A 27,210-nucleotide genomic window follows, 5' to 3' on the forward strand; every position below is an offset into this window, starting at 1 on the left:
CCCTATGTCCACTGATATAATCTGTCAGAGGACTGTCCAGAGAGCCCCATACACCTTACACTGATGGCCGAACCCACCAGGAGCAACAGGTACCACCAACAAAAGAGTAAAATGTATGGGTACCTTAAATTGTTGCTAAAATATTTCAGCATTTGGGGCCCCACCTTTAACTTTGCCCAGGGCCACATCTAGTCTAAAACCGGCCCTGTACGCACGATGCCAGTTTATTAGCGAGCACAGGCTGGACATGAGGCACTGGAGACTGCAGGCCCCCAGTCTGATGATCTACACATCTCTCTGTGACACGGCTCCATTAGAATCAATGGAGCTGCATCACAAAGGGGAAGGCAGATCGTCATGCTGGGGGCCAGAAGTATCCAGTACTTCATGCCCGGCCGGTGCTCGCTAATAAACTGGCATCGTGCGTGGGAACTGGGTGGCAGTCCAAAAAAAGGACCAAGGCACCTGCGCTACTGCCGGTCTATTCATGTAAAAAAAAAAAATAATTGCCCTATCCTGTGCATTCTGTGCGTAGGGCATAACTACCCCAGATGGGAGTACTGTTTTAATGAGGGTCTAGACTGACAACAGAGCAGTTACCACCATTCAGTCTTGAAGGGGGAAAACCTTATATTCAAACCCAGTTAACAGTAGAGGTGATTTTACAGCCTCTGGCTTGTCAAAGCGACAAAGTCCCTTCGAGGGAAGGATGCAAGGGTTCAAATATAGCCACTAAGAACATATTAGAATTTTTCAGTTGGCGTCAAAAGCAGAAGGAGTCAGACTATGAGAGTCTGCTTTTAGGCTAGGGCTCCTCAACCACTCAGGGGTCATTTGTGAGATATGGAAAAATTATAGTTGTACTATGACATGCAAGTGATGTCAGTGTTTCCATATGTACAGTGTCCATATTAGGACACTGTACACCTGATTTATATATATAGCAGTGTGGCAGGGCGTAATCACACAAAGCCTGATAGTTTACTTTTGTAGTTCTCAAGCCTGTAAAAACAGAAAGACATTACATTGTGTACTAAAATATCTTATGGGTTTTAAAGCAAAGCTCCACGTTCAATGTAGAGAACAGTTTTCTGCTGACAGCGCCCATAGTGCATTAGTGTTGCAGGGTATAATCACACAATTTTTTTTTATTTTTTTTTTTTTAAAAGCATGAAATATTGTAATATTATTTGGGTTTTAAAGCTGAGCGTTCACCACTTTCACCCTAGATAACACTTTTAATGCTTTCACCTTAGATAACTCGCATCAAATTGCTAATATTATGACAGTACCTGTATAGTAGAATCTCATCTTGGTAAAAATGTGCAAAACATAATTGATTATAATAAAAAAAAAGATTAAGATTGTAGTAAAACTAAGAGGAAAACCTCACTATTGCTGAATTGTTCATTTAAATATTGTCTCCTTTGTTTCTTTGTTAATTAATGAGAATTTATCACCTTCAAAAAAAGAATCAAGTGTTTGATGGTGGGAAGTGTGAATTTTTGTATAATTGCTGCGATAATTTATTTTGGTGAATGACAAAAAGGGAGGGAAAAAAAAGTTGCTTGCAAGTGGTCACATCGCCATCTAGTGGCCATTGGGATGTGATATACTAGAACATAGAACATAGAAGATGCTGGGGGATCATCTGTGTCTGTGCTTTGGTGCACATAGAAAAGTGCTTTTAAATTCCAGTCCTCACGGCCCACCAAGGTCATGTTTTGAGGATATCCCATACCAAGAACTACTGCCATAACACCTGATGCATTGACTATAGTTATATCACCTGTGGGCCATGAGGCCTGGAATTGAGAAGCAGGGCTGCTGTCAGCACTCGGGTTACCCGGGCAAGTGACGGGGCCCACAGCGCCTCTTGGGGCCTGGTTCACCAGCACAGGGGCCCAGTGTGGTAATGTTCAGCCCATTCACTGTAGTGCAGGTCGAGCAGGATAAACATCAGAAAACAGAGCAGTAGGACATGTCATCATTCTACGCACAGAGAAAGAGGGGTGAAGGACCTGATCACATGACCTGAAGGTTCTCAAACTTACAGTGTGGAGATCAGCCTGACAGAGAGGAAGAGGGAGAAGTGCAGTGTGTATGAACTGTATCTGTGTGTGTATATATATGTATTTGTGTTTGTATCTACTGTACTGCACGTTTGTCTGTGTCACTATTGTGTGTTTGTGTATGTCAGTGGTGGATGGATGATGGAAGTTTGCAGAATGTGTGGATGATGGGTGTGTGTTTAATTTGTGGATGGCGGGTGTTTGGATAGTGTGTGGATGATGAATTTGTTTAGTGTACATTAACTGTACTCATTGCACTTACTGACAGCAGTCTCCTGTGTATCTCATAGAGCCAAAATCAAACTTCCCTCCTCCAGCCTGTACTGTCCTGCTCTGTGGGGATTCTGTCCATAAGATGGAGAAGGAAGCATGGAGGAGCATGTGACCATGCCCAGCCCTCCAGTGTCCACCACTAAGCCTGTATATGTCTATACAGGACACTGGGGGTGAGGCATGGTCACATGCCACTCTATGTTGGCCATCTTAGGGACAGAATCACCATAGAGCATAGCAGCCCAGCCTGGAGGAGGGGAGTCTGATTTTAACTCTATGAGGTAAACATGTAGCTGCTGTCAGAAAACACAGTACTAATACTGTACACTACATAATTTAAAGGGGAATTATCAACAGGGTAGATGAATCTAACCTGCTCATAGCCCCCTATTGTGCACGGGGAGCCAAGGAGGAAGGTATGTGTCTTATCTTCCTCTTTGTTGCTGTTCCCGTCATGTTACCAGTGTAATCCTCAGTCCAGTCCACCAATAGTAGCACTTCTTATCCCCTACAGCTGGCCCACTCTTTCTAATAATAAATCAATGGTGCGGGCGGGCTGGATCGGCGCTTTAGGGGCAGGGCAGTGCTCCTCATGGTGCTACAGACCGAGGATTACACTGCTAACAGCGCGGGAACTAAGTTAAGGAGGAAGACAAGAGACAAAGCTTCCTCTTCGGCGCCCCATGCACAATAGGGGGCTATCAGCAGGTTTGAGTTGTCTAACTTGCTCATAGTTACCCTTTAAAGGACAACTCCCGCGCTAAGGAAAAAAACCAAAAACCAGTCAGAAACCTAGCTTTTATACTTATCATCCCTCCTGAGCTGTCACTGTTTGAATTTCCCTCCGTCTGTGTACCTTCTGATTTCTAGTCTTGTTCTTCATTTCTTCCTTGCTTCCTGGTTTCAGCTTCCCATGATGCACTTTGGCTGCTGTGACAAGCCAGCCCCCTGCTGTGACACAGCAAGTGCCTGCCCCTCCATTCACTACAACTCCCATCATACACTACACATGACCCCCTCTCTGGCTCTCTTCAGTCAGGCTGCTATATACACACACTGAAGCTGCACACACATACTGTCACCTCACTGTAGTGTACATTCTGCAGGATTAGGTCAGGGCAGCAGGGGAGAGATAAGACTGGGTCTGTGTAGCTGACATGCCGGGAGTGAGGAGAAAGATAAGCAAGTGACATCACTCACTCACTGAGTCCACTCGGCAGCAGGAGGGAGTATGGGGGAGGGGGTCCTGTAGCTGGTTATGTGCCGGGAGTCAGTCACAAGTCATTATTGAGTTGCAGAATGACAGTTGGCTTACAGTTGCTCAGCCAATGGGAGCTGAGCAAGCCTAGTCACCTGACCAGGCAGGGGAGGGGGAGGCTGGTGTGACAGGAGCTAGCCCCGCCCTCCTGCTGATGACTCATCGTCACTAGAAGGAGCTGAGAGAGCAGCCTGGTGACGACAGTAATTAGGTATGAAGGAGTTTCTTACACTTCCTGGTGGGGGGAGGAGGGGGGAAAAGACAGGGAAGGAGGACAGACAGGTGATTGAAGTATATTACAGTGTTATATAACTTTGTAATGTGCTTCAATTACTGGGAAAAAGTTTTTCATGGGAGTTGTCCTTTTACTATAAAGTGGCCAAACCCAGAGAGTACCAGTCATTAAAAAAATCTTTTGATATGTCAGAATAACGTGTGCCCTTACTTCCCGCTCTGTATCTTAGATCTAGAAGGACCCATAGACTTGCATTGTAAGTCTCTCTAGGTTACGTGGCACAGAGCCAGTAGGGAATGTGCTGCATGCAGATCGTTCCTCGCGCATTCTACTGATCGATTGCAGTCTGAACACTCAAATCCTGACCAATCAAAACTTCTCATATGTCTCTCTGACATATCAAAAGTTTGTTTTAATTACAGTGCCTATTTGAAGAGGATGTACCACCAGGTATATCTTCTTGAATTTAACACACCAATAGAACGACACTGTCATGGGTGACCGCCCAGTTCCTGTGTACCACGCCATTCTATCCAGCGTTACCGGGCCGTGCTGAAGCACTGGAGGTCGTCCGGCCCGCCCCCAGTGGGAGGGAATTCCCTCCCCTCTATGACGCGGCTCAATTGATTCTAATGGAGCCGTGCCATAGAGGGGAGGGAATTCCCTCCCACTGAGGGCGGGCCGGCCGACCTCCAGTGCTTGAGCATCGGCCGATACCGTTCTATCGGTGTGTTAAATTCAAGATGATGTACCTAGTGGTACATCCTCTTTTTAAGTAGTTACTTAATGTAAGTTCTTGACTGACTGTTCATATTTATTTTTCACCTGTGCAGCACTTATAGCATTGTAGTTTATTTCTACTGTAGTGGCGCAGCATGGTTACTGCTAGGTCTCCCCATGATTCCAGCGGAATACCAGGGATCAAATCAAGGCGGCAGTTTGTGACCAGCTTATTGTGTAGGAACAATAATTTGCAGGATTATTGTCTAAGGCCATTAGACGAGAACTCTGTTAAAGGGGGATGTCTATTATTGGAATCTGACTGGATTGTACTTGATTCTAACCTATTTTTCAAAGAATATTTTTGCTCTTTTCAATTGTCCTTTTTTTTATATATAGTAAAGCATTATGAATCTGTAACATATTAGACTGTTTTCTGTAATCCATCTCTATGACCTCCAGTGCACATCATATCTTCCAGGGCACCAGATTCATTTTATTCGGTTATATAGAAATGCCTGGTTGTACACAGCAATTCCCCCAAGGGGGGGAAGGCATTTGTCATAGCTTGGTAAACTTGACAGAGTTGTTGCTGTAATAGAACTTAAAGGATTACGTCTAAAAATCAATTGTGTTCACAGCTTAATATGTTGACCTCTGCATAGATGGAAAAATGACCACCTGTAAAACATTGTTTTATATGTATACCCGGACAACAGACCACATATATTCTAGGTAGGCACTAAATATAATTACAGAACAGCAAAAAGGAGGCAAATTTAAACCTAAATTTTACTTTTCACAGGCTAAAAATCAAAATGATCTTGGTTGGACACATAAACGGACATACAGGAGGGTCCTCAAAATGGGGGCTCTCATATCGTACTTAAGTCACACTCTCATCTATCTTTTTTGAGGTTATTTTCTTTGGACAAATAGATACAGGAGCAGGGACTACTGTGAAAGCCCGGAGACAGTCCAGTACTCCAGTACTTATTGGGTAGTAAGGCTAAAGGCCCTATTAAACCAACAGATATCTGACAGGTTATCTAACAGGTTTTTGCAACCAAAGCCAGGAACAGACTATAGAGGGAACAGAGAACAGGTCATAAAGGAAAGACTGAGATTTCTCTTCTTTTCAATTCCATTTATGGCTTTGGCTGTAAAAATCTGTCACATAATCTGTCAGATATCTGTTGGTGTAATAGAGCCATACACAGGTTTGGTTCAAATTCATTGGTCCTACAAAGAACATTGATAACGCATAGCACACATGATATTGAGGTCTTTTCTCCAATGCCATCCTAACTTAAATTTAGAATTTTGCTGTTTTTTCCTACTAAAGAGAACTGCAGTGTGAGAGCTCAGATTACACAGAGCTTAGGTGTTTGGTCACATAAACCCCAGGCTGACTTCCAACCACAAGCAGAAGAAGAGTTGATATGTATATTCTGAGCACAATGAGCACAAGTATGCAAAGCCTTTTGCAACTTCAGGCAATAACTGGCAAGTAGCAATTATACACAGTAATGTCACATTAGCATCAGTAGTTTATTTTGTGACAGCGGTGTAAATGGCATATGCATACAGTATACATCTCTTCAAAACCACAGTTTTGGCTTTGTATCAGGACATTTTATAATACTTATTTCTATAGATAATATGTAAACCAACAGTTTATATTCATTATAGAAAGACACTTAAAGCGTAACTGTCATTTAAATCACTTTTCAGAACTCAATAAGTATCAATAGTATAAGCGATTTTAAGAAATGCTGTAATAGGTTCTTAAGCAAAAGAGCTTCTTTCTGTACTAAAAACGCTGTTTTGCAGCCTTCCCCCCCCCCCCCCCTCACTTCACAAGAAGCAGCTTTTCTGTGTCCATAATGCTCTATGGAGGGGGGAGGACCGAAGGGGATGAGTGAGCAAGGAGAGAAGAAAAGCCAGCTCTACACAGCATATCATCCTGCAAACTTCTCTCTAACTTCTTCTCAAGTTCCCGGACCTGCACTGACCTTTCTGACCTGCGAATCCAGCATTTTATGTGCTCCAAACTACACAGCTGCTTGTCTCCTTTTCCTGCTGATGCATAAAGCATATTGGCTCTGCTACAATAGCAAGTCAGAGCTTGTCACCCCTTTATTGTCCTCTGGCTTGGTGTTTTATCTAAGAAAGCAGATGAACTCACAGTGTTTGTGAAACCCAGGGACTTAGCACTTCACCTGACTCCTGTGCTAATTTTAGTTCTGTGATTTAAATAATGCTGTGAGCATTTTGACACCCAAAAGTGAACATATACTTCTCTTTCTACTGAATCTACTTTTTGCTTTGGCTTAAACAACTGCATTAAAAACTGCAGTGCCTTTTTCCCAACAAATGCTGTGTGTGTCTCCAGCCTAACATCATCCTCACTCAGTGGTAAATGTAGTTTCCATTTGGAATCTGGCGGATAAAGATACCTTTGAGCTCTCAAAGTCTGAAATGATTTTCAACATGGTTAGTCATATAACATATTTCATAAACAGGAGCCTTATGTCCTCTGTAAACGGCTGTACTGTGATTTATCCGGTGCCATATGTACAGAGCTCTTATACCTACATACTTGATTTGATATGAAAAATGCCTGATTTTATGTCTGATTCATATGGAAGACTTACAGAAATAAACTCTATATCCCCATACAGTATATAGATATTCATTAAAGTAACCCTAATTCATCACATCATTTCTTTACAATAAATAAATGTAAATTAAGCGTAAGGTCGCTTTCACTTTGGTGTATTTAGCGTCTGTATTACATCCATAGTTTATATACTACAATATTGAGCTACTGATTGGGCTCTTAACATAAAATAAATATATAAAATATGTGCTAATTACTCTGCAGAAATATGGACGCAATAATGAAACAACACTGATGAAATACTGACAACATACTAATAGTATGTCATCCATAAAATGTCAGAGTTGTCTGCTTCCATATCTTTTTACCGTGTATACAGGCACCATGACTCTGACAAATTAGCCCCTTCAAGCGGATGTACCATCAGATACATTTTCTTTTAGTGTAGCATTTAAATAGAACGGCTCCAGCACGGGAAGAGCGGTGCCCTGTCCTTTTTTGAACCGCTGCCCAATACCCGCACACTATGCTAGTCTACTACTGGGCTTTGCCGGGGCTGCAGCACTGAAGGTGGGCCAGCCGGTCCCCAGAGGGAGGAAACCTGCCCCTCTGTGACGCGGCTCCATTGGAATCCACCCAGGGGCAGGGGTTTCCTCCGGGTGGCCCGGCCCGCCTCTAAAGCTTCAGCCCCAGCCAGGGCTTGGTAATACAACGGTAATACAACCAGGCTGTGATACGAAAAAAGGACCACAGCCCGCACCAGCACTGTTCTATTAATATGCTGCACTAAAAGCAAATGTACCTGATGGTACATTTGCTTCAATGCTGCATGTAGTACTGGTACGTCATGCTGATGTTAAGAATATATATGGAGAGAACTCAAGCCTTTTCCGTGCATGGCATCTACCAGCTGCTTTCAGCAAGCTGCAATTGCATTCTTTTAATCATGGTAACAATGGCATTTATGCGGTTAACCACTGGGCTTTATGAGGCACCAGAGACCCCCTGTAGGCCTTACTGGCTGCCATGGTACATCTGTTCACCAATCTGACAGTACCCTAAAATACTATACTATTAGGCCATGTTCACATGGCGTAAGAGACCGTCCGGGTCACGGAGCGGCTGATCTCTGAAAAGATCATTAGAACTCTGCAGGTCAAAAGATCTGCAGTACCAGGCACATGATCTTTCGCCCCGCAGAGTTCTGATGCGGGCGCATCCGTGCACGCCCGCATCAGAAATCCCCACAATTAAAAGCAAGGAAAAAAAACCTCAGCCATTCACTATCCAGTGGTGACACGCTCAGATGGTGATTGGCTGAATAGCTACTTCCTTGTGTTGCGAGGGACACCAGGAAGTGGTGAGCAGCAGGGACCAGGCACCATCAGAACAGCAGAGGCAAGGGATCCCAGCAGGAGAGTAAAGATTTTATTAGTTTTTATCAGGCTAGCTTGAGCATTTTCCGGGGAAACCCCTCAAGGAATTCACATGCCTATCTTTATTAAACTCATATATCAAACAGGAAGCATAATGAATTGCTTGCTTGGTGTAATACAGATGAGGAGATCAATAGACTGCACTTAGTGGGAGTATAAAATCATGTCGCTGCTGTTGCTGTAAATCACTGCTTCCATATTTTCACTCTCACTGCCGCACGTTACATTGATTCCATGATTAATACAAATAACTTTGCATTTCCTAAAATGCTGCACAAGAGGAATGGTGCCCGTGTCCTTACAATGTATATACAGCTCCTCACTGTGATCCTTAAATAAACAAGCAAGCCCTTCTACAGATGTAGTCCATGCTGTTCGGGATCTAACAGTGGAGGTAATTGTAGCCCAGCAATTATTAGTAATTATAATAGTGATGTTGTAAGTCACTCAGTGTTACGCCTAAGAAGAACTATGTGCAAATCACTAGTTGTCATTGGCACCGAATTACAGTGTCTAGTAATTATGTAGAGCGCTAATAGAGTGGATTGTGTGCTGACAATGTCTCTGCTATTAGACATTTAATTGTTTATAAGCTTTTGTTTTTGGCTTCTAATGAAAGATAATGATCAAATGTGGGGGAGGAGGCTCCATGCACTGGTTTAGCAGGCTTTCCCAATTTGATGTTGTTCTAAATTTGTCATCTTCTATTGGGATGAAGGAATTCAGAGATACAATGGGACCACAAATAAAGAAACACAATATTGCTGTGTACTGTTGTACACCAGGGGAGCGGAAAGTAAGGGCGTGCACTGTAGTAACATTGGAGCTGCTCCCAGGTCGTGACTGAACGCACATACACACGCTCATACTCTCATACAATACACTCATACATACACATACTCACAAACACATAAACACGAGTGACCACGTTATTGAGACCCCTGAGCTGTAATGATTATTTTTATTATTATTTATTTGTATAGCGCACACAGATTCCGCAGCGCTTCACCTATCTGTATGTTTTTGGGTGTGGGAGGAAACCAGAGTACCCGGTGGAAACCCACACAAATATGAAGAGAACATACAAACTCTTTGCAGATGTTGCCCTTGGTGGGATTTGAACCCAGGACTGCAGCGCTGCAAGGCGACAGTGCTAACCACTGAGGAGTTTCCCTGTATGAAAATTAGTCACTTGTTCTCAGAGTGCACAGTAAAATTAGAGAGCAGGTATCCTTGGGTTTTTGCCATTTTTCTAGTCCTTAAGCCCTTTTTTGTTTGCTTTTTACAGTTTTACAGACGGTTTTATTTAGTTATTTATTTTTAACTAAAATTGGCTAAAAGTGGCATTGGCTTGGGTTTCTTTGTAGATTCTTGAACAAATAACTTATTACATGAAGCACCTGACCCACATTTCTTGTGCTGAAGTCACTTCCAAGGGGAGTTTGCTGCATCACTTACTATCGTAGAAGTGTCAAACCTGTAGTAATCCAGCTGTTGCAAAACTTCGATTGTAGATTTGCATCAGCTAGAGGGCTGCAGGTTTGATACCTGTCCACTAGAGAGTTCCAGAGACTAGGCTATTTTTACATTGCTCTTCACTAAGCACTAGAGATGAGCGAACCTGGAGCATGCTCGAGTCCATCCGAACCTGAACGTTCGGCATTTGATTATCGGTGGCTGCTGAAGTTGGATAAAGCCCTAAGGCTATGTGGAAAACATGGATATAGTCATTGGCTGTATCCATGTTTTCCAGACAACCTTAGAGCTTTATCCAAGTTCAGCAGCCACCGCTAATCAAATGCCGAATGTTCAGGTTTGGATGGATTTGAACCCGAACCCGGTTCGCCCATCTCTGCTAAGCACTTCTTGATATAATGATATAAAGGACAAGACAGCCTAGAGGGTAGATATATGCAAGCAGACATGTATACAATAAATGAGAAGAGATGGTCTGGCTAATCCAGGACTCATGCTAGGGAACACCCCCTGGACATCTGAGCCTCATTTACATATTAAAATAAAGGCTTATCTTCCTTAGTCATGTCAAACTGGTAGCTTATGTTATCTGTGAATCCCTTCCCTGTTTTTTGTTTTCTGTACCAAATTCTCCTTTGTGCATTTTCTGACAATAAAATTTGCATTTGAATAAAAAAAAAACAATGGCATATATCTCTATAAGCTAGAATGGACTATGGGAATTAAGAAAAATTGTATGAATTTATCGTAATTTTGAAGAGATCTATGAATTGCTTAGGCTAGGTTAACACTATATTTTTGCAATCTGTCTTTTTCATCCATTTTTGCAAAAAAAACTGACGAAAAAACCGATGCATTTGTGTGCATCCATTTTGAGCCATTTTTCCAATGACTTCCATTATGTAAAATAAACAGATCAAAACACATCCGTTTTTTTAACAAACACAAAAACTTAGCTGACCTTATTTTCGCATACATTAAAAAAAACAGATGCGTTTTGATCCGTTTTTTATTTTATGGAAGTCAATGGAAAAATGAATTGGAAAAACGTAGCGTGAACCCAGCCTTATTGCCATTTTACTCAGATTTTTGTACATTACAAATCTAATACATGTGAAACATTTGTTAGCAAGCGATCTTTGCTTTCTCAAGGGCAGACACCACTTTGCAAAAACTAATCAGACTTATCAAAAATAGGTTTATCAACTTGAAGTTTTTGTTCACATTATCTTGTAGCATTTTACTAAATCTCTGAAGTTGGAGCTGTTCCAGTGTTATTAAAAAACTGCAACCACAGCAGTTCAGTATTGAACACAATATCAATGTCAGTCTCACCTTAGCTTTATTTTGGAAGGTAGTTGTCTTTAATACACAAATACCTATAAAGTTATAGGAGCATGAATGTTGACATTTCATTGTCATATTTACCAGCCTATAAAATTGTATTTCTTGTCTCCAACACAAAAGGGCAACATTGTTTCAGCACTACAGAGCATTTCTGTTTGGATGTACTGTCAGTAAAGTATAATAGAACATTATAACCAAATCTATATAACCAATGTATAATCAGGGATGGAGGGAGGGCTGTCCTGTGCATGTATAGGATGGGACTAGTGATGTCACTGCACCTGCTATAATGACATCAAAGTTGGTGATGTTACCGCTTGTTAATGTTTTGGCTTGTGGACAAGCTATAGAAATATAAGGCAACCCAGTGTCCACATGGTAGATATCAAACATTTGCAGCAGGTGAGTAGTGAGATTACTGCCTGGCTATATTGGATCTTCAATACATAGGGACCGAGTAGTCTGTGGAGACCTCCTTCCCTCCATGGACTTCATTTTAGACTATACAATACACGTAATACAATACCAGAATTGCAGTTTTTTTTTTTTGTTTCATCATATCCCACAAAAATATTTATGCCAATTAAAACTGCAGAATATAGATACAGTTCTGTAGATAATTAAAGAAAAATTATAGGAGTCAGAAATTAGCAATTAAATTTTTTAAGAAATGTTTTTAATTATTATTATATAATAATTGAACTATTTAAAAGTAGTAAAACATGTCACAAATGATGCAAATTGGATATTAGTACAATTGTACCAACCTGAGGAATACAGATATGTAACGTTTACTGCATGACAAACGATGTAAAGAAAAATGCTAAATTTTAAGTTTTCTCTTCGTTTCACAATTTATCTTTTCTGGTTCGTAGTGTAATTTATCATAAAGTAATGGGTTTTGTTAGGGTATATTCACACTATGGCGAGGAATTTCCAGCAGAATCCACACTTCATTTCATGCATATTCCGCTTGAAGTTCCGCCAGTAAAATACGTACAGAGCAATCTCTCATTGTGTTGAATAGGATTTCCACTCTGTTGTTCACACGGTGGAATTTACGCGTGGAATATTCTGCCGTGGATCCGCTTTCCACATGTCAATTCTTTGGGCGGGTTTCGCTAGAGAAATCCCATAGAAGTCATTGGGGCTTTGAATTTCCGCTTTCCGCTCAAATGGAAAAATAAAAACATTAGATGGAAAAATAAAAGCGTTATTGCTCTTAAAAGGAAAATAGGAAAAAATGTAAATGCAAAAAAATTAATTTCCATGTTTTTTTAAAGGGTCAAAAATTAATACACAATTTTGGATCACTTATTGTTTTATACTCTGCTCTGTTTTGTGCTGTTCTTCTGTTATTCTTACTAGTAATTTATAACTTAATAACCAGCTGGGTGTTACCAGCTAGGCTTGTGTCTCTACAAAGTCTAAAGCAATCAGATCTGACAGTGTGGCGACATGCCCCCTATTGGTAACACCCAGTTGCTCATTCAGTCATACATTTCTACTAAGAACAACAGCGGAATGGCACATCTCAGAGCTATAAAAATGGGTGATTGTTATTTCATGGGCACGGAATGTATTTGCAGTGCATTCCATGTATTAACTAAAGGAAAGGCAAGGATGGACACATCTGTATAGAAGAATCAATTTTTTTCGTACGCCTGACCATTCACGAACTATAGATACTAGATATTTGAAAAGATTCAAATTTTTAGATTTTTTTATGTTTTTTTATTTTGTGATAATAAAATTTTTTCACAATTTAAAATTAGGCAGATGGTTTAAACATTCCAAAACAGCCAAACTAAACAAAAGCCTTCAAGCTTTAGGGCTCGTTCCCACTGAGCAAAAGCAGCTGAATTTCTGCGCTGAATCAGCGCTGAAATTTCAGCCGTTAAAATAGGTGCAGAGCTAATTTCCATTGTGTTGAATGGAAATTCTGCTCTGCAGTTCACACAGTGGAATTTCCGCACTGAACTAATCCGCTTTCCGCCAGAAGAATGAACATGTTCATTCTTCCGCTAGCGGAAGCCTATACAAATCAATGGGGCTCTGATTTTCTGTTTCAGCGCGGATTCAGCGCGGATTCAGCGCGGAATACAAGCGTAATACAAGCGGAAATTACTCGCTGAATCAGCGCGGAAATGGGGAAAAGGGGGGGGAGGAGGATTCTAGTATATGTTCTGGTATAGTCTAGTTTACTCACCAAATACTCGCTGAATTTCAGCGCTGAATGCATGCGGATTCAGCGCGGATTCCTCGAGTATTCCGCGCTGAATTTGTCAAGAGCTGATTACGAGCTGAACACTTTCCTAGCAGAATACGCAGGGATTCTGCTTACATTCTGCTTATATTCTGCTCGGAATTCAGCGTCAGTTGATTTCAGGCGGAAATATTTCCTTGCGTAATCCGCTCCTTTTGCTCTGTGTGAACGTAGCCTTAGAAAGACACAAGCCTGAAGCATTCTTACACAAACACTGGCAAGTTAAATTGCTCTCGTCAAGTGTAATTTTTTTACTGTAGAAATCCATTTCCTTTGTAACATCTTTAACATGATTTTAATAAGTAATTTCTGTCATTTGGATATCATTTTGTTTTACTGGCAGATACCCAGGGATAGTTCTGGTATTTACACTAAACATTTGCTGTAGTAAGGAGTGTTCCTTATCATGTAACCCCCTGCAGGAGGTTTCTTTACACATCAAATCTGCCATTTCTTGCTACAGTTTAAAAAGAATTAGATAGAATTATTACATATGCTAAATGGACCATAGGAAATGGCGTGATCAATACACAGAGAATATTCAACCACATTACACTCAAGTAACTCTTGGTTATAAAAAATATATATATATATATAGAGAGAGAGAGAGAGATGGGGATGGCACTGCTGTGGTATAAAATATTTATTAAAACGTTTAAAAAAAGCAACGCGTTTCTGCACCGCAAAGACCCCTTCATCAGACCCCCCAAAAAAATGCTTTGGCTGAAGAATTTTTTTGGGGTCTGATGAAGGAACTGTTTCAGTCCAAAAAACACATTGCTGTTTTTTATGTTTTAATAAATATTTTACACCACAACATTCCCAATCTTTGGATTTTTTTAAAATAGTTTTATGGCTATTCTATGGCGAGCCACTGGATTTACTGCACTTAGATCGGAGGCTGCAGCTATTCATGGTTATTCTCTCTAAATGCTATTCTAGGTGTTATGCCCTGTGCATAACCCATCCAGCTGATTGCGTTTCCTATGTTATAAAGAAGTTAGTGAGTATTGAACTTAAAGAGGATGTACCACCTGGTACATCCTCTTTAACCTGAACCCACAGATCGATCGGCGCCGGCACGGGGAAGCCGTTGCGGCGGTCCGTTTTTTCGGACTGCCGCCCGGTTCCCGAGCACGGCGCCGTTCGATCCAGCGGTACCGGCCGGTGCTGAAGCACTGGAGGTCGGCCGGGCTCGCTTAGAATGAACAGAGCCGCGTCATACAGGCAAGGGATTTCCCCCCCACTGGGGGCGGCCCGGCCGACCTCCAGTGCTTTAGCACCGGCCGGTACCGCTGGATCGAACGGCGCCGTGCTCGGGAACCGGGCGGCGGTCCAAAAAATGGACCGCAGCACCGGCTTCCCCGTGCCGGCACCGATCAATTCGTGGGTTCAGGTCAAAGAGGATGTACCGGGTGGTACATCCTCTTTAATCCCTGGATAGTTCAGTGTATTTGGTGTTGGCTGAAGGATAGATATCAGAGGGTTGTTGTTAATGGTGTATATTCCGAGCAGAGACTGCTTACAAGTAGAGTGCCACAAGGGTCTGTTCTGGGACCTATTCTTTTTAATGTAAGTGACATAGGAGAAGGTTTGGTAGGTAAAGTATTCTGTTTACTGATCACACAAGTGTGCAATAGGGTTGATATTCCTGGAGGTGTCAGTAATATGGATAATGATTTAACTTTGCTAGGTATGTGGTCCAAGCAATGGAAACTGAAGTTCAGTGTTAAATAATGTAAAATAATGCTCTTAGGGGGAAGAAATCCTCTATCTGAGTATCATATTAGCAGTTCTGTGTTGGAAAAGTATTTAGAAGAGAAGGATTTAGGGATAGTGATTTCTGACAGTTTTAAAATGAGTCACCAGTGCAACCAGGCTGTAGGGAAAGCAAATCGCATGCTGGGGTGTATAGCTAGAGGTATAACCAGTAGGAAGAGGGAGATTGTAATCCCGCTGTATAGAGCTCCAGTGAGACCACATCTGGAATACTGTGTCCAGTTCTGGAGACCTCATCTAAAAGAGGACATTGATAAAATAGAACGGACCCAAAGATGGGCTACAAAAATGGTGGAGGGTGTCAGGCATAAAACATATCAGGAAAGACTTTTAAAAGGTTTTTAATCTACAGTATATAGTCTGAAGGAAAGGGGGACATGGATTGAAACCTTTATATATGTTAAAGAACTAAATAAGGTTCAGGAGGGAAGTGTTTTTAATAAAAAAACTGAAGAGAGAAGAAGCAACAAGACAAAATATTACTTAACTGAAAGAGCAGTGGGATAAACCGGCCTGGGATAAACATTAGAGATGAGCGAACCGGGTTCGGGTTCGAGTCCATCCGAACCCGAACGTTCGGCATTTGTTTTGGTGGGGCTGCTGAACTTGGATAAAGCTCTAAGGTTGTCTGGAAAACATGGATACAGCCAATAACTATATCCATGATTTCCACATAGCCTTAGGGCTTTATGCAACTTCAGCAGCCACCGCTAATCAAATGCCGAACGTTCGGGTTCGGTTGGACTCGAGCATGCTAGAGGTTCGCTCATCTCTAATAAACATATATCTATCCTAAGATAATAAGAAAGGAAATACTAAAAGGGCGGACTCGATGGACTAAGTGGTCTTTTTTTTGCCAAAAATCTTCTATGATTCTTTTAGCATGTGAATAAGATTTTTTTTTACCCATGCAAATCCAAAAGTAAAATCTGCATCCAATCCATCCAGCGTGAATATATCCCAACTGCAGTTAGTTCTGCCGCTTTGCGATCATTTAGATAGATTGATAAAGATAGATAGATAGATAGATAGACAGACAGACAGATAGACAGACAGACAGATAGATAGAACTTTTTCTCTTTTTACGTTAACATTTATGATTTCCCTTTGTTCTACACATTCCTTTAAGACTTTGGATTTATATTTAATTTATGTAGAAATCTGTTGTGATGAGGCACCTCCATCTGGAGAGCGCTGTCTTGATTCCTCTTGGTGTTTTATGTATGTCTCCAGGCTCGGCCTGGCCTGCAATTACAGTGTCTCTGATTTACTGTCATTTCCTACTTCTCATTACCTGTCATAACTTGAGATTACTGAACGCTGAATTCCGGTATGTATTTAAATTCTTATGGATCAAGGCCTGTCAGTCTCTTCTCTGGGAACATTGCTTGTAAAATTTTATATATTGTCGTGCTGTTTTTTATAAAAATTAAGAAATATCTGTATTATTTTTCACTTTTATGCAGAGTACAAAGATGCATATGGTAGCTACATACTGTAGCTGAACCAAAAGAAGCCCAAACAAACCTTGTACCATACTAATATATATATATATATATATATATATATATATATGTATAATGTATATATATATCTGACTCCACATTAGGCAATCAGAATAAATACATGGATCAAATCTAGAGATGAGCGAACCTCGAGCATGCTCGAGTCCATCCGAACCCGATCGTTCGGCATATCATTAGCGGGGGCTGCTGAATTTGGATAAAGCCCTAAGGCTATGTAGAAAACATGGATACAGCCAATGACTATATGCTAAAGGTTCGCTCATCTTTAATCACATCTAATCTCTAATAACTAGAAGTGACCAAATCAGAATCAAATGGGTTTTAGACAACAACAAAAAATATCCGACAAGTCTAAATTAGATTTTCTGTGATTTGCTTCACCATTTACTACCAACTAGTGGGTTGGGTGCTTTGTGCCCACGCAACTGTTTGCTGAGCAGTGAGGCATATAGGGGCTAATTTACTAAGATTGTCTGTCTGGTTTTCAAAAACTTCACACCTTCACAAACCCGACAAAAAATTACGATTTGCAAAGTTTTAAAGGGACACGTCCACAAAACTCCCAGTTTTTGGTTTTAATATACAAAATAATGGGTGTGTCTCGGGACATTAATAAATGAGGCAGAACAGTAAATCAGCAGGGAAAATGGACACAAAAACAACAATTGTCAGACAGAAGCACATTAGTAAAAAATTCCCCCATTCTATTCAAAATGTGTGGGATTAACAGAAAGAGCTGAGCACAGCGCCCCCCAGTGTTCAAACCTTTCTTTACCTTTCCTGTAAATATTCAGATACTCTAAGGGCCAAAATCTTGAGGCAGTCTTGATGTTTTATATGCATGCTGTAATTTGTATGTAACAAAGAATAACATAAACTATAACAGGCATCATCAAAATCTTTTACTTGCTTCCTAGGATATAAACGAGTTCCTTATATTCTAATCATTGCATTACCAGACACTTAGCACAGTCTCATGCAGAGAAAATAGCAGTATTGCTGCTCTAGAGATATGGATCCATGGAGAGCTATCATTGTACCTCCGGAGTGTAACATTGAAGACACAGCTGTTAGACTCTATGAAGTGTCTCGGAGCAGGATTTACTAAACATTTTATGAGATAATGTTATAGAAATATTGTTCTTTGTTATTGCACTTAGTGATAATCTATGTCACCTGTGATGAACAGTGTTATGAAATGTCATCTGCCGCAGGCTGTAAATATACATCTTATTTCAGACATGAAACTAAACTGATAAGATGTATATGATGTAATAGTAGTGATTTCTATGAAATAATGAATATTATGGCTTTAAAGGTAATAAATCCCACTCCTAAACCAAGTGCTGTATTATGTTATCGTTGCACAAGCCGAAATTTACTGCTCTCTGGCCATAAAATCTGTCTGGCGAATCTGTTCAAGTTGTGTTTTCTGCATTTAAAGTGCTGTCTGCTCAGTGGCATACCATTATATCAGAAATACAGCTCCATAGGGTTCAAACAAGAATATGCTCTACTGGAGTTTAACTCTGACAATTAGTATTGAGATTGTAGATGGTGAAGCCTTAGAAGAGTTTGTATTATACTTAAGGAAATATAAATCAAGTATCAATGGGCTACTGTATTGGTTTGGCTCAAAAGGGGTTAATCCAATGACTTTTGCAATGAGGGAGTAGTTATCAGAAGAATTTTAAAACCTGCATAGTTTTGTCATATTAATCCCTCAGAGAGGTGACAAGGGGATTTTCGGGCCCTTGCTGATGTTATTGATCCCCTTGAGAGTACCCTACATGCTGCACAGCTAGTTTTTATTCCCTCCATTTCAGGGGTGAGATCAGAGCTGGGCTGTTTTCCAGCAGTAGTCACCAAGGGACTTCCTTTCCCTTACTTCTCTGGCCAATCACAGGTCAGCACCTTTTCAAAATCCTCTTGTTAAAAAATGACTAAACAGTATCAGAGAGGATAATCACAGCCAGAATGGAGTTACATCACATAATCACCCCGGGCTAAATAGTGAACTGTTAAAGAATGGGGAAGACATTACACTGCATACATAGTTATAACACAAGTATTTACACAAGGGTCAGCTACCCAAACCCTGTGCGTGGTCAATAAAGATGAACGAGCCTTGAGCATGCTCTGATTCCTCTGAACCAGAGTGTGTAGCATTTGATTACCAGTGGCTGAAGAAGTTGCATGCAGCCCTAGGGAGTTTTGGAAAACATGGCTACAGTCTATGCCTAATACCACTGGTCATCGTATTCAGATGAACCCAAGTATGCTCAAAGTTCGCTCAACTCTAGTGGTCACAGACAAAATGAAAGACTTAATTTACCTTTCATGCACAGTGGAACACAGTGTGGACCATTTAAAAGTGGAAATACAATCTTAGTGTACATGTACACAGTCAGGGCCGGCGTCAGCACAAGGCTTACCTGGGCAAGTGCTTGGGCCTACAGCATCTCTATAGGCCCAGAGAGGGAGAGAGCACGTTTTTCTGATATTCAGCCTGCTCACTGTAGTCCAAGGTGAGAACTGAACATCAGAAGACACAGGAGACGGAGCAGGACCTGCACAGAGAGAGAAAAGGGTGAGGGACCTGATCACATGACCTAAAGGTCCTCATTCTTACAGTGTGGAGAGTAGCCTGACAGAGAGGAAGAGGGAGAAGACTGAGCTGGAACTGCTGTGTCTCATTGTCTGAGTGTGTCAGTGTCAGTCAGTCAGTGTCTATGTCAATAATATATGTTTGTACATGTTAGTGGTGTCTCACGATATTGTGCATAGTTTGTAAATGAGGGGCCCGCTGAGGCTCTGTCGCCCAAGGGCCCACAAAAACCTGTAGCCGGCCCTGTACCCAGTCCACACCTTCCCCTGCACATAGCACAAGCTAAGCCCTGCCCTTACTTCATGTGTTCTGTCTCTTCAACAAGAGACTGAATTTCCCTAACAACAGGCATTGAACAGTAGTTTACAGCAACAATAAACAAGACATTAGGGGGATAAGGAGTCATTTTTGTAAATGAGATGAGTTACAAATATCTAAGAAATCACATAGAGGGGAATTTGCTTGAAGTTACAGTGACCATGTAAGGAGTAACAGATAAAATTATTTGATTCTAAAATAAAATAAAAATCAGAGCTAATATAATGTAATTGACTTGTCCATTTCTAGATTAGAATTTTTATTAGATATATCTGTTATGCAAAAAGCTGCAGAACCACTGCTATGTAAGTCGATATTCCTACAAAGAAATTAGTTTTTACAGCAAAACAAATCTTAAAAAAAGTTAAAATCAGTCACACATATAAATTTAGCTAAGAACCCAAAGTACTTACAGTATATAAAGTACGATCGGCTGATTGTTGTCTCTATTACGCGGAGCGATAATCTGCCGAGTTATCGCTCTGTGTAATAGGGCCCTAAGGAAGTCCTCATCCACTCCTCATATCATATTTGTTATCACAAATGGCAATGTATCTTAGTTCAATGGGAAAGTGAAGACATTCCTTAACCCCTTCCCGCATGAGGGTGTAACAGTACGTCCTCGCGCGGGTGGGGGAGTTCAGAGCGGGGCCGTGCGGTGACCCCGCTCTGAACCGCCGCGGTCCCGGGTGCAGCATGTAGCACGGTCCGATCGCCGTGCCCGCTAATTAAGTCTTTAGATGCAGCTGTCAAAATTGACAGCTGCATCTGAAGACTTACTGCAGCCCATACCTGGTGGTCTAGTGGGGAGATCGCCCCCCCCCCCCCCGTGATGTTGTCACGGAGGGGCGATCCCTGCTTCTGATGCCGGCCGGGGTCTGTGCCGTAATGACGCTGATCCCAGATCAGCATTCTATTGCTTTTATAGCATAGATCTCAATGAGAAGTCAGTGTGCCCTGGGGGACTTCTAGTATATGATTAAAAAAAAAAAAAAAAAAAGTTGTACTATTAATAAATAAACCCCTCCCTAAATAAAAGTTTAAATCACCCCCCCTTTTCCCATTTTAGAAATAAAAATAAATAAACAAATAAACATGTGTTTATCGCCGTGTGCGTAATCACCCAAAACATTAAATTATCACATTCCTGATCTCGTACGGTAAACGTCGTAAGCGCAAAAAAATACCAAAGTGCAAAATTGTGCATTTTGGTCACATCAAGTCCAGAAAAATTGTAATAAAAAGCAATAAAAAAAGTTGCATATACGCAATCAAGGAACTGTTAGAAATAACACATCATGGCGCAAAAAATGACATCTCAAACCTACAAACCTGAAAACTGATCTTCTATGGCGGTGGTTCCCTGCCTGTGAATCTCCAGCTGTCAAGAAACTACAACTTTCAGCATGCTAGGAATTGCTGCTCAATAGTATAACTCTCATGAGCAATATGAAAATATTTGTATCTTGTTGTGTCGAGCTGTCCCTGAGATACAAGTAATGTTCATCTCAAGGATAACCCCGGTGGCTGAATGTTTATACGCCTCGGTTCCTAACTTAAAAACAAATACACCGGTTGTTCCGTTGATTTATCCTCTGTAAGCTCTGTTCACACAGCTTCCCATTCTATTCTGTGCCAGAGAACTGTTTCATTTGCATTGCTGTTGCTAAGCCTAATTAACCAAATTCCATGGGGATCTGAACATGTCAGATGTAAACTGTGCTAATTCTATTGCACAGGGTCTGCTCGGAGAAAAATATGGAACCATCCGAATCCCTGGGGAAGTTGAGTCATCGGAGTTTGAAATGATTCTGGATGCTGCCATTGAGGCCAAGCTGGATACAAGGACTCTGGAAGAATGGTATTGCAGAGACGAAAATGCCGTGCCTCCGGCGTATTACCTCAGGCCAAAATCAGATCTACTGAAGAATCATCATAATCCCGTGAGTACAGATTGTGAACACAGGGTCGCTCACCTGTAAACATTTGCTCCGTGATACGCTTTATGCACATGAAATAAAATAGATGGGTCACGAAGGGTAACGTAATTAGTTTTTCTCCTTTACATGGGCATTAAACAGGGACAAATATGTTAGTTCGGCTATGTGAGCACTTGCTTTTGCAGACCTTGTCTTTTGTTCCCTTATCAATAGTGTGCAGGTTCATATGCATAATACAGTATGTTACTCGCAAATTCTGTTTTATCGATTTTTAACCATTTTTCATGGGTTTTATTCCAGTCTTCAAAATTCTGTCAAACCTATATTTTTATGTCACTGAAATTAGAGATTTAATAAGCTCAGGCTATGCTTATCTTTGCTGGAGGCGCCGTTGTTTTTTTCATTCAATCGCTCCATTTAAGTGCAGAAAAGAAAAAAAAAATGGAGCAGAGAGATCTGTTGTATGATGAACACCAATGGAGTCCAGCAGACCCCACTGGCTTTACTATATCTGTACAGGTTCTTGTCATCCAATGACAAAGGGGATAAGGCTAACTAAAACTGGCTTCATTGACCCCCTTGCAGCCTGATGGGCAAGGGCATAGCTAGGATTTGTGGGGCCCCATAGCAAAAACTGTATAGGGCCCATGTGATCGGGTCCTTCAACACTCTCCTCTGTGTGCAGGACGCTGGCAGGTCCTGCTCCTCTTTTCCTCTTCTTCTGATGTTCGGCCTGCTCACCCTGCATTACACTGAGCGGGTTGAACAGTATAGCGACAGGTCCCACTCCCTCTCCGGGCCCCAGGGTGGGGGTCTGAATGGTGGTCTGTTGTTAGTGGCATACCATAAAGGCAGAGCATGCCCAGGCCCCACAGCAGTTGCGTGGCCTGCCTTCATGGCAGCTACGCCACTGCTCATGAGTATTGTGGTATCTACAACCTTGTGTAAAAAGATGACTGAAGAACCAGTAGTTTTAAATTTAAGATAAAAGAAAAAAAAATCACATTGCTTTGTAGTGCAGTATTTAAGGAATGGTGCAAAAAGAGAAATTGGTATTTAGCGAGCATGCTGAAGAAGGCCACACACCTTTAATAACTGATGTCTGAACGATCGTTTGGCCCTCAATTTAATCTTCTGCTCACTGCAGTTTTTTCATTATTATTTTTTTTTTTTGTATATTTTGTCCCTAAAAGGGATGTTTAAATGAAATATACAAGAATTAGAATGAAAAAATGCAATAGGTTTCTGCAAGACACATTAGAACTCTGGCGGTATTATAAAAATTAACTATAAAAGAAAGAGATGTATCTAGGATATAAACAGCTTGATGTTTGTCAGGCAAAGGAAAACATTAAAAAATGGGGCATTTTGGGATTATTCATTATTACAGAAAAATAGCATGTTACTAGAATAATCCAATCCCAATATAATATCTTGAAGCATATCTGGTGATATGGAAATATAAAACCATTAAAGGGTTTATCCAGGACTAGAAATATATCAATGTGTTCTACCAAAGCAGCATTGCACCTATCCTCAAGTTATGTGTGGTAGTACAAATCACCTATGTTACCTTCAATGGAACAGAGCTGCAATACCACACTGAGGACAATACAATAATACAAACTCAGGACAAGTGGCACTTTTTCGGGAAGAAAACAGCAATGTTTTTCTAATTCTGGATAGACGCTTAATGTTACTAGAAAAACACGGGGTGTACATTTGTGCTCATTTACACCTAAGCTCCATCCTTTGTAGGTTAGATGATCTTGTCTGGGTTTATAACACAGGATAACAGGATAGGTCATCAATGTCCGATCAGCAGACACCCAGCACCCCCACCGGCCAGCTGCTGCACCAGTACTTATACACAGTAAACAGTGAAAGAAGCCCAGCGTCGTCTACTGTGTAGTGGGGACTCTGGTTACTGCAGCTCCATTCCTATTGAGCTGAGCTGCAGTAACCTGTGGATAAGCCATCAATGTTAAAAACTTTTAAAACCCCTTTAAGTAGGTACTTTCCCTCCCCTGTAGTTGCCTGTGACTATGGAAGTCTACAGGGAAGCTGTCAGGATGGGAATTATGAGACAAGACTTGACAGTGGGCTCTGAAGCTGAACCCACCCATTGTCTCTACCTACTTGCCTCAGTCGGCCCTAGGCGGCCGCAGACAACCACAAAGATGTGCCCTACAGTTAATAAGTGTAACACTGAACAAGACAGACAGACAAACACAGTATGGGGGAGTTGACAAGCCAGGTCAGAACCGAACGGACTATACAGTACAAAATCAGGAAGCAAACAGATATATCAAAATAGTCAAAATATCAAGCGGGAGGTCAGGTAATGAGTAGCAAACAGAGGAATTAGGAACGGGGATCGCAGGAATAGACTGGTGGATCTAGGAACAGAGTATGAAACCTAATTGCCAGCATGGAATAACTGGCTCTGGTTTCATTTATGAGGATCAAGAGCCCAGTCCAGATCCCCATTGTACCGGCGCTCTGATCCACAAGGTTCCGGACAGGTAGAGGCATCTCTCAATCACAAAACACTGCTCAGCTGCAGCGATCAAGGCTAGCAGTGAGCAGTGTAACTCCTGCATTGCCAGGAGACTGAAAGAGAAGCAGGTGTGTCAGGTAAAAACAGGCCCAGTTTACACCAGGATCACTGCGCATTCCTGACAGAAGCTAAAGTCTTAAGTCTCTTCCCACAACTTGTAGCATATGACCCTAAGGGAGCCTATAGCTTACAAGAACAAAGACATAATTTAACACAAAAGTGCAGCAGCTTTATAAATTTGTGAATTTAAAAAAAAGCACACAAAAAAGCACAAAAATATTCACTTGCGCACATGATAAATTGAATACAAATTCCAGATTATGCACATTTTTCCTCGAATACTCAAAATAGATTAAAAAAATATTCACCCCTCATAAATAGAACTGTTCTATAAAAAAAAAGTTCACTATCCATAAGATCAAAAGATTAAACAGCAGGAAATCAATGTATTTGCTCCAGCAGTACCTGATAAAGAACAATGGCTGTGGCATGAGGAAGACAACCCGGAGGTAACAACAGAAATTCCTGTTAAAGTGGTTCAGTTACTGAACATTTTATTTATATTTATATATTTTTTCGGCCAAAAGCAAAAAAGCTTCATGAAGGACGCAGAATGAAATGTATACTTGTCCTCTGTTTTATTACAACCCCGTTGTTGGTTAACAAAAGAAGCTCATCAGAAACATTGAGATGTAAACATAGCATTAAAGAAGTCGTCAATGGGTAATTCAGCATTAGAAAAACATGGCCACTTTCTTTCAGAGACAACACGACTCCTGCCTCCAGTTCAGATGTGGCTTGCAATTAAGCTCCATTCACTTCAATTGAACTTAATTTCAAACCACACCTGAACTGTAGACAGGAGTTGTGTTGTCACTGCAGGGACTATGCAGAATGCTATACATTAGTAGATGCTATACCACTGCTATACCTTCTTACATCACCTTTTTAAGTACTCCAGCCAAATGTAAAAATCCAGGGAGGGCAAGGGGTAGTGGGAACATAATAAAGAAATTGTACTTACCCACCCTGGTCCCCCTGCAGCCACAGCACAAGTGCGCTGTCAGTCTCCGGTCTCCTGTTTTTCCCAGCTTCCTGTGTTGTCACAGCACGACAGGAAATACCCACTCAGCCAGTCAGTGACTGCAGAGGTGTCCCACTAACTTAATGACTGACAAGCATTTCGGTTTGTGGCATCACCGGACTGGGAGCTATAGGAGACCAGTGGGTGACCATGAGCAATAGCACTGACCTGCGTGGGCATGAGGAAAAATAAGTATAATTTATTATTAAGTTTCCACCCACCGCGGGACCTGCGGTTGGCCATGAGCAGTAGCACTGAGCTGCAGGGGCATAGGGACAAGTAAATATAACTTTTTTTATTATGTATCCACCCCCCTACCAACCCTGGATTTTTACATTTAGCCGGCGTTCTCCTTCAAAGGTGTTTTCCAGGCAAACTTAACAGCTTAAAAAAATGGAAGCACTTCAGTTGACATAAAGCATGTCCATATACATCATACGCATTAGAAATATAAATACCTTTGCCTATCCCATCCACCTCTGCACTCCTTGAGGGAGGGTAACAAAATGTTTTAGAGTGTATGGTGGAGGGGCATTCCATGATGTTGATTTACTTCTTTCTTCTGATTGGCTGATTTTTTTAGCTGGTGGATTTAATCTTTGAGCATTTGCACTTCATCAGCATCCCCATATGCATACCCATAGCATTAAAGGGGTATTCCCACCTGGGGTTTAGTGATGAGCGAATAGTAAAATATTTCAATATTCAATATTTGTACGAATATCTTCTGAATATTCGAATATTTTATCGAATTTTCGATCCCATTAAAGTCTATGGGGGAAATTTATCAAAGGGTGTAAAATTTAGACTGGTGCAAACTGCGCACATCAACCAATCACAGCTCAGCTTTCCTTTCAGCACTGCCTAAAGCTGAGCTGTGATTGGTTGCTGTGGGCAGTTTGCACCAGTCTGAATTTTACACCCTTTGATAAATCTCCCCCTATGGGTACAAGTATTCGATTATTGAAAAACATCTATTTGACCACTTGGAGGTAAAAACCGGAAGCTGGGGGTATTGAATGCTTATCGAATATTTATTGTATATTCGGCGAACTATTCGATAGATCGAATACCTTACTATTCGATCGAATATCTATTCGATCGAACAGTATTCGCTCATCACTACTGGGGTTGGTATGGTTTATCCAAAGTATACACTGGATAGGGCATAACTACGGCAAACTTGAGAATGGAGACTGTGAAATCAAAGGCTTTGGGACCCCCATCGGAAGGCATTTTTCCCCAATTATGACAACATCCAGGGCCGCTTCTGCCATGAGGCGAATTGAGTATTCCGCCTCAGGCGGCATATTCTGCTGTCTTTCCTGCTGCTGTAATTTTTGTTAAGTTTAACTTAACAAAAATGACAGCAGCCATAGCCCTGCTCAGCAGCCTCTCACCTCTATCCCTGCCGTCCCGCTGCCCACGCTCACTGACGTCCGCATGTCTCGCCTCTGCTCTGCTCCTTGGTGAGTACCCAGAGGTCAGAAGTTGCGCCGGGGGACATTAGTGATCCAGCGGGCAGTTAGATTCTGGCCCGGAAAGGTGGATGAGTGGGCGATCGGGTTGTGGGGGGTGGGTAGTTAGCATGCCGCAGGGACGGGCATTATGAGGTCCCGTGATGGGGCGGCCGCCTGAGGTTTGCCTCAGGCAGCAGACAACCTGGAATTGGCCCTGACAACATCACAA

At 41.5% G+C, this 27,210-nt stretch overlaps 1 protein-coding gene across 2 annotated transcripts in view; it reads left to right on the plus strand.

The window, feature by feature from the left end:
* Positions 1-27,210, plus strand: part of NWD2 (NACHT and WD repeat domain containing 2) — a 161,348-nt gene that overhangs the window by 110,701 nt on the left and 23,437 nt on the right. The window contains exons 1-2 of one of the 2 annotated variants that reach the window (XM_069976489.1): positions 3,761-3,814; positions 21,677-21,880. In XM_069976489.1, coding sequence (XP_069832590.1) covers positions 21,743-21,880 — 138 coding nt within the window. In that variant the 5' untranslated portion in view covers positions 3,761-3,814; positions 21,677-21,742. Of the gene's footprint in view, positions 1-3,760; positions 3,815-21,676; positions 21,881-27,210 lie in introns of those variants that run through there. The other variant, XM_069976488.1, reaches the window with a different exon arrangement.

This window comes from Dendropsophus ebraccatus, chromosome 7 (genome assembly GCF_027789765.1).
Source record: "Dendropsophus ebraccatus isolate aDenEbr1 chromosome 7, aDenEbr1.pat, whole genome shotgun sequence".
Lineage (NCBI taxonomy): Eukaryota > Metazoa > Chordata > Amphibia > Anura > Hylidae > Dendropsophus > Dendropsophus ebraccatus.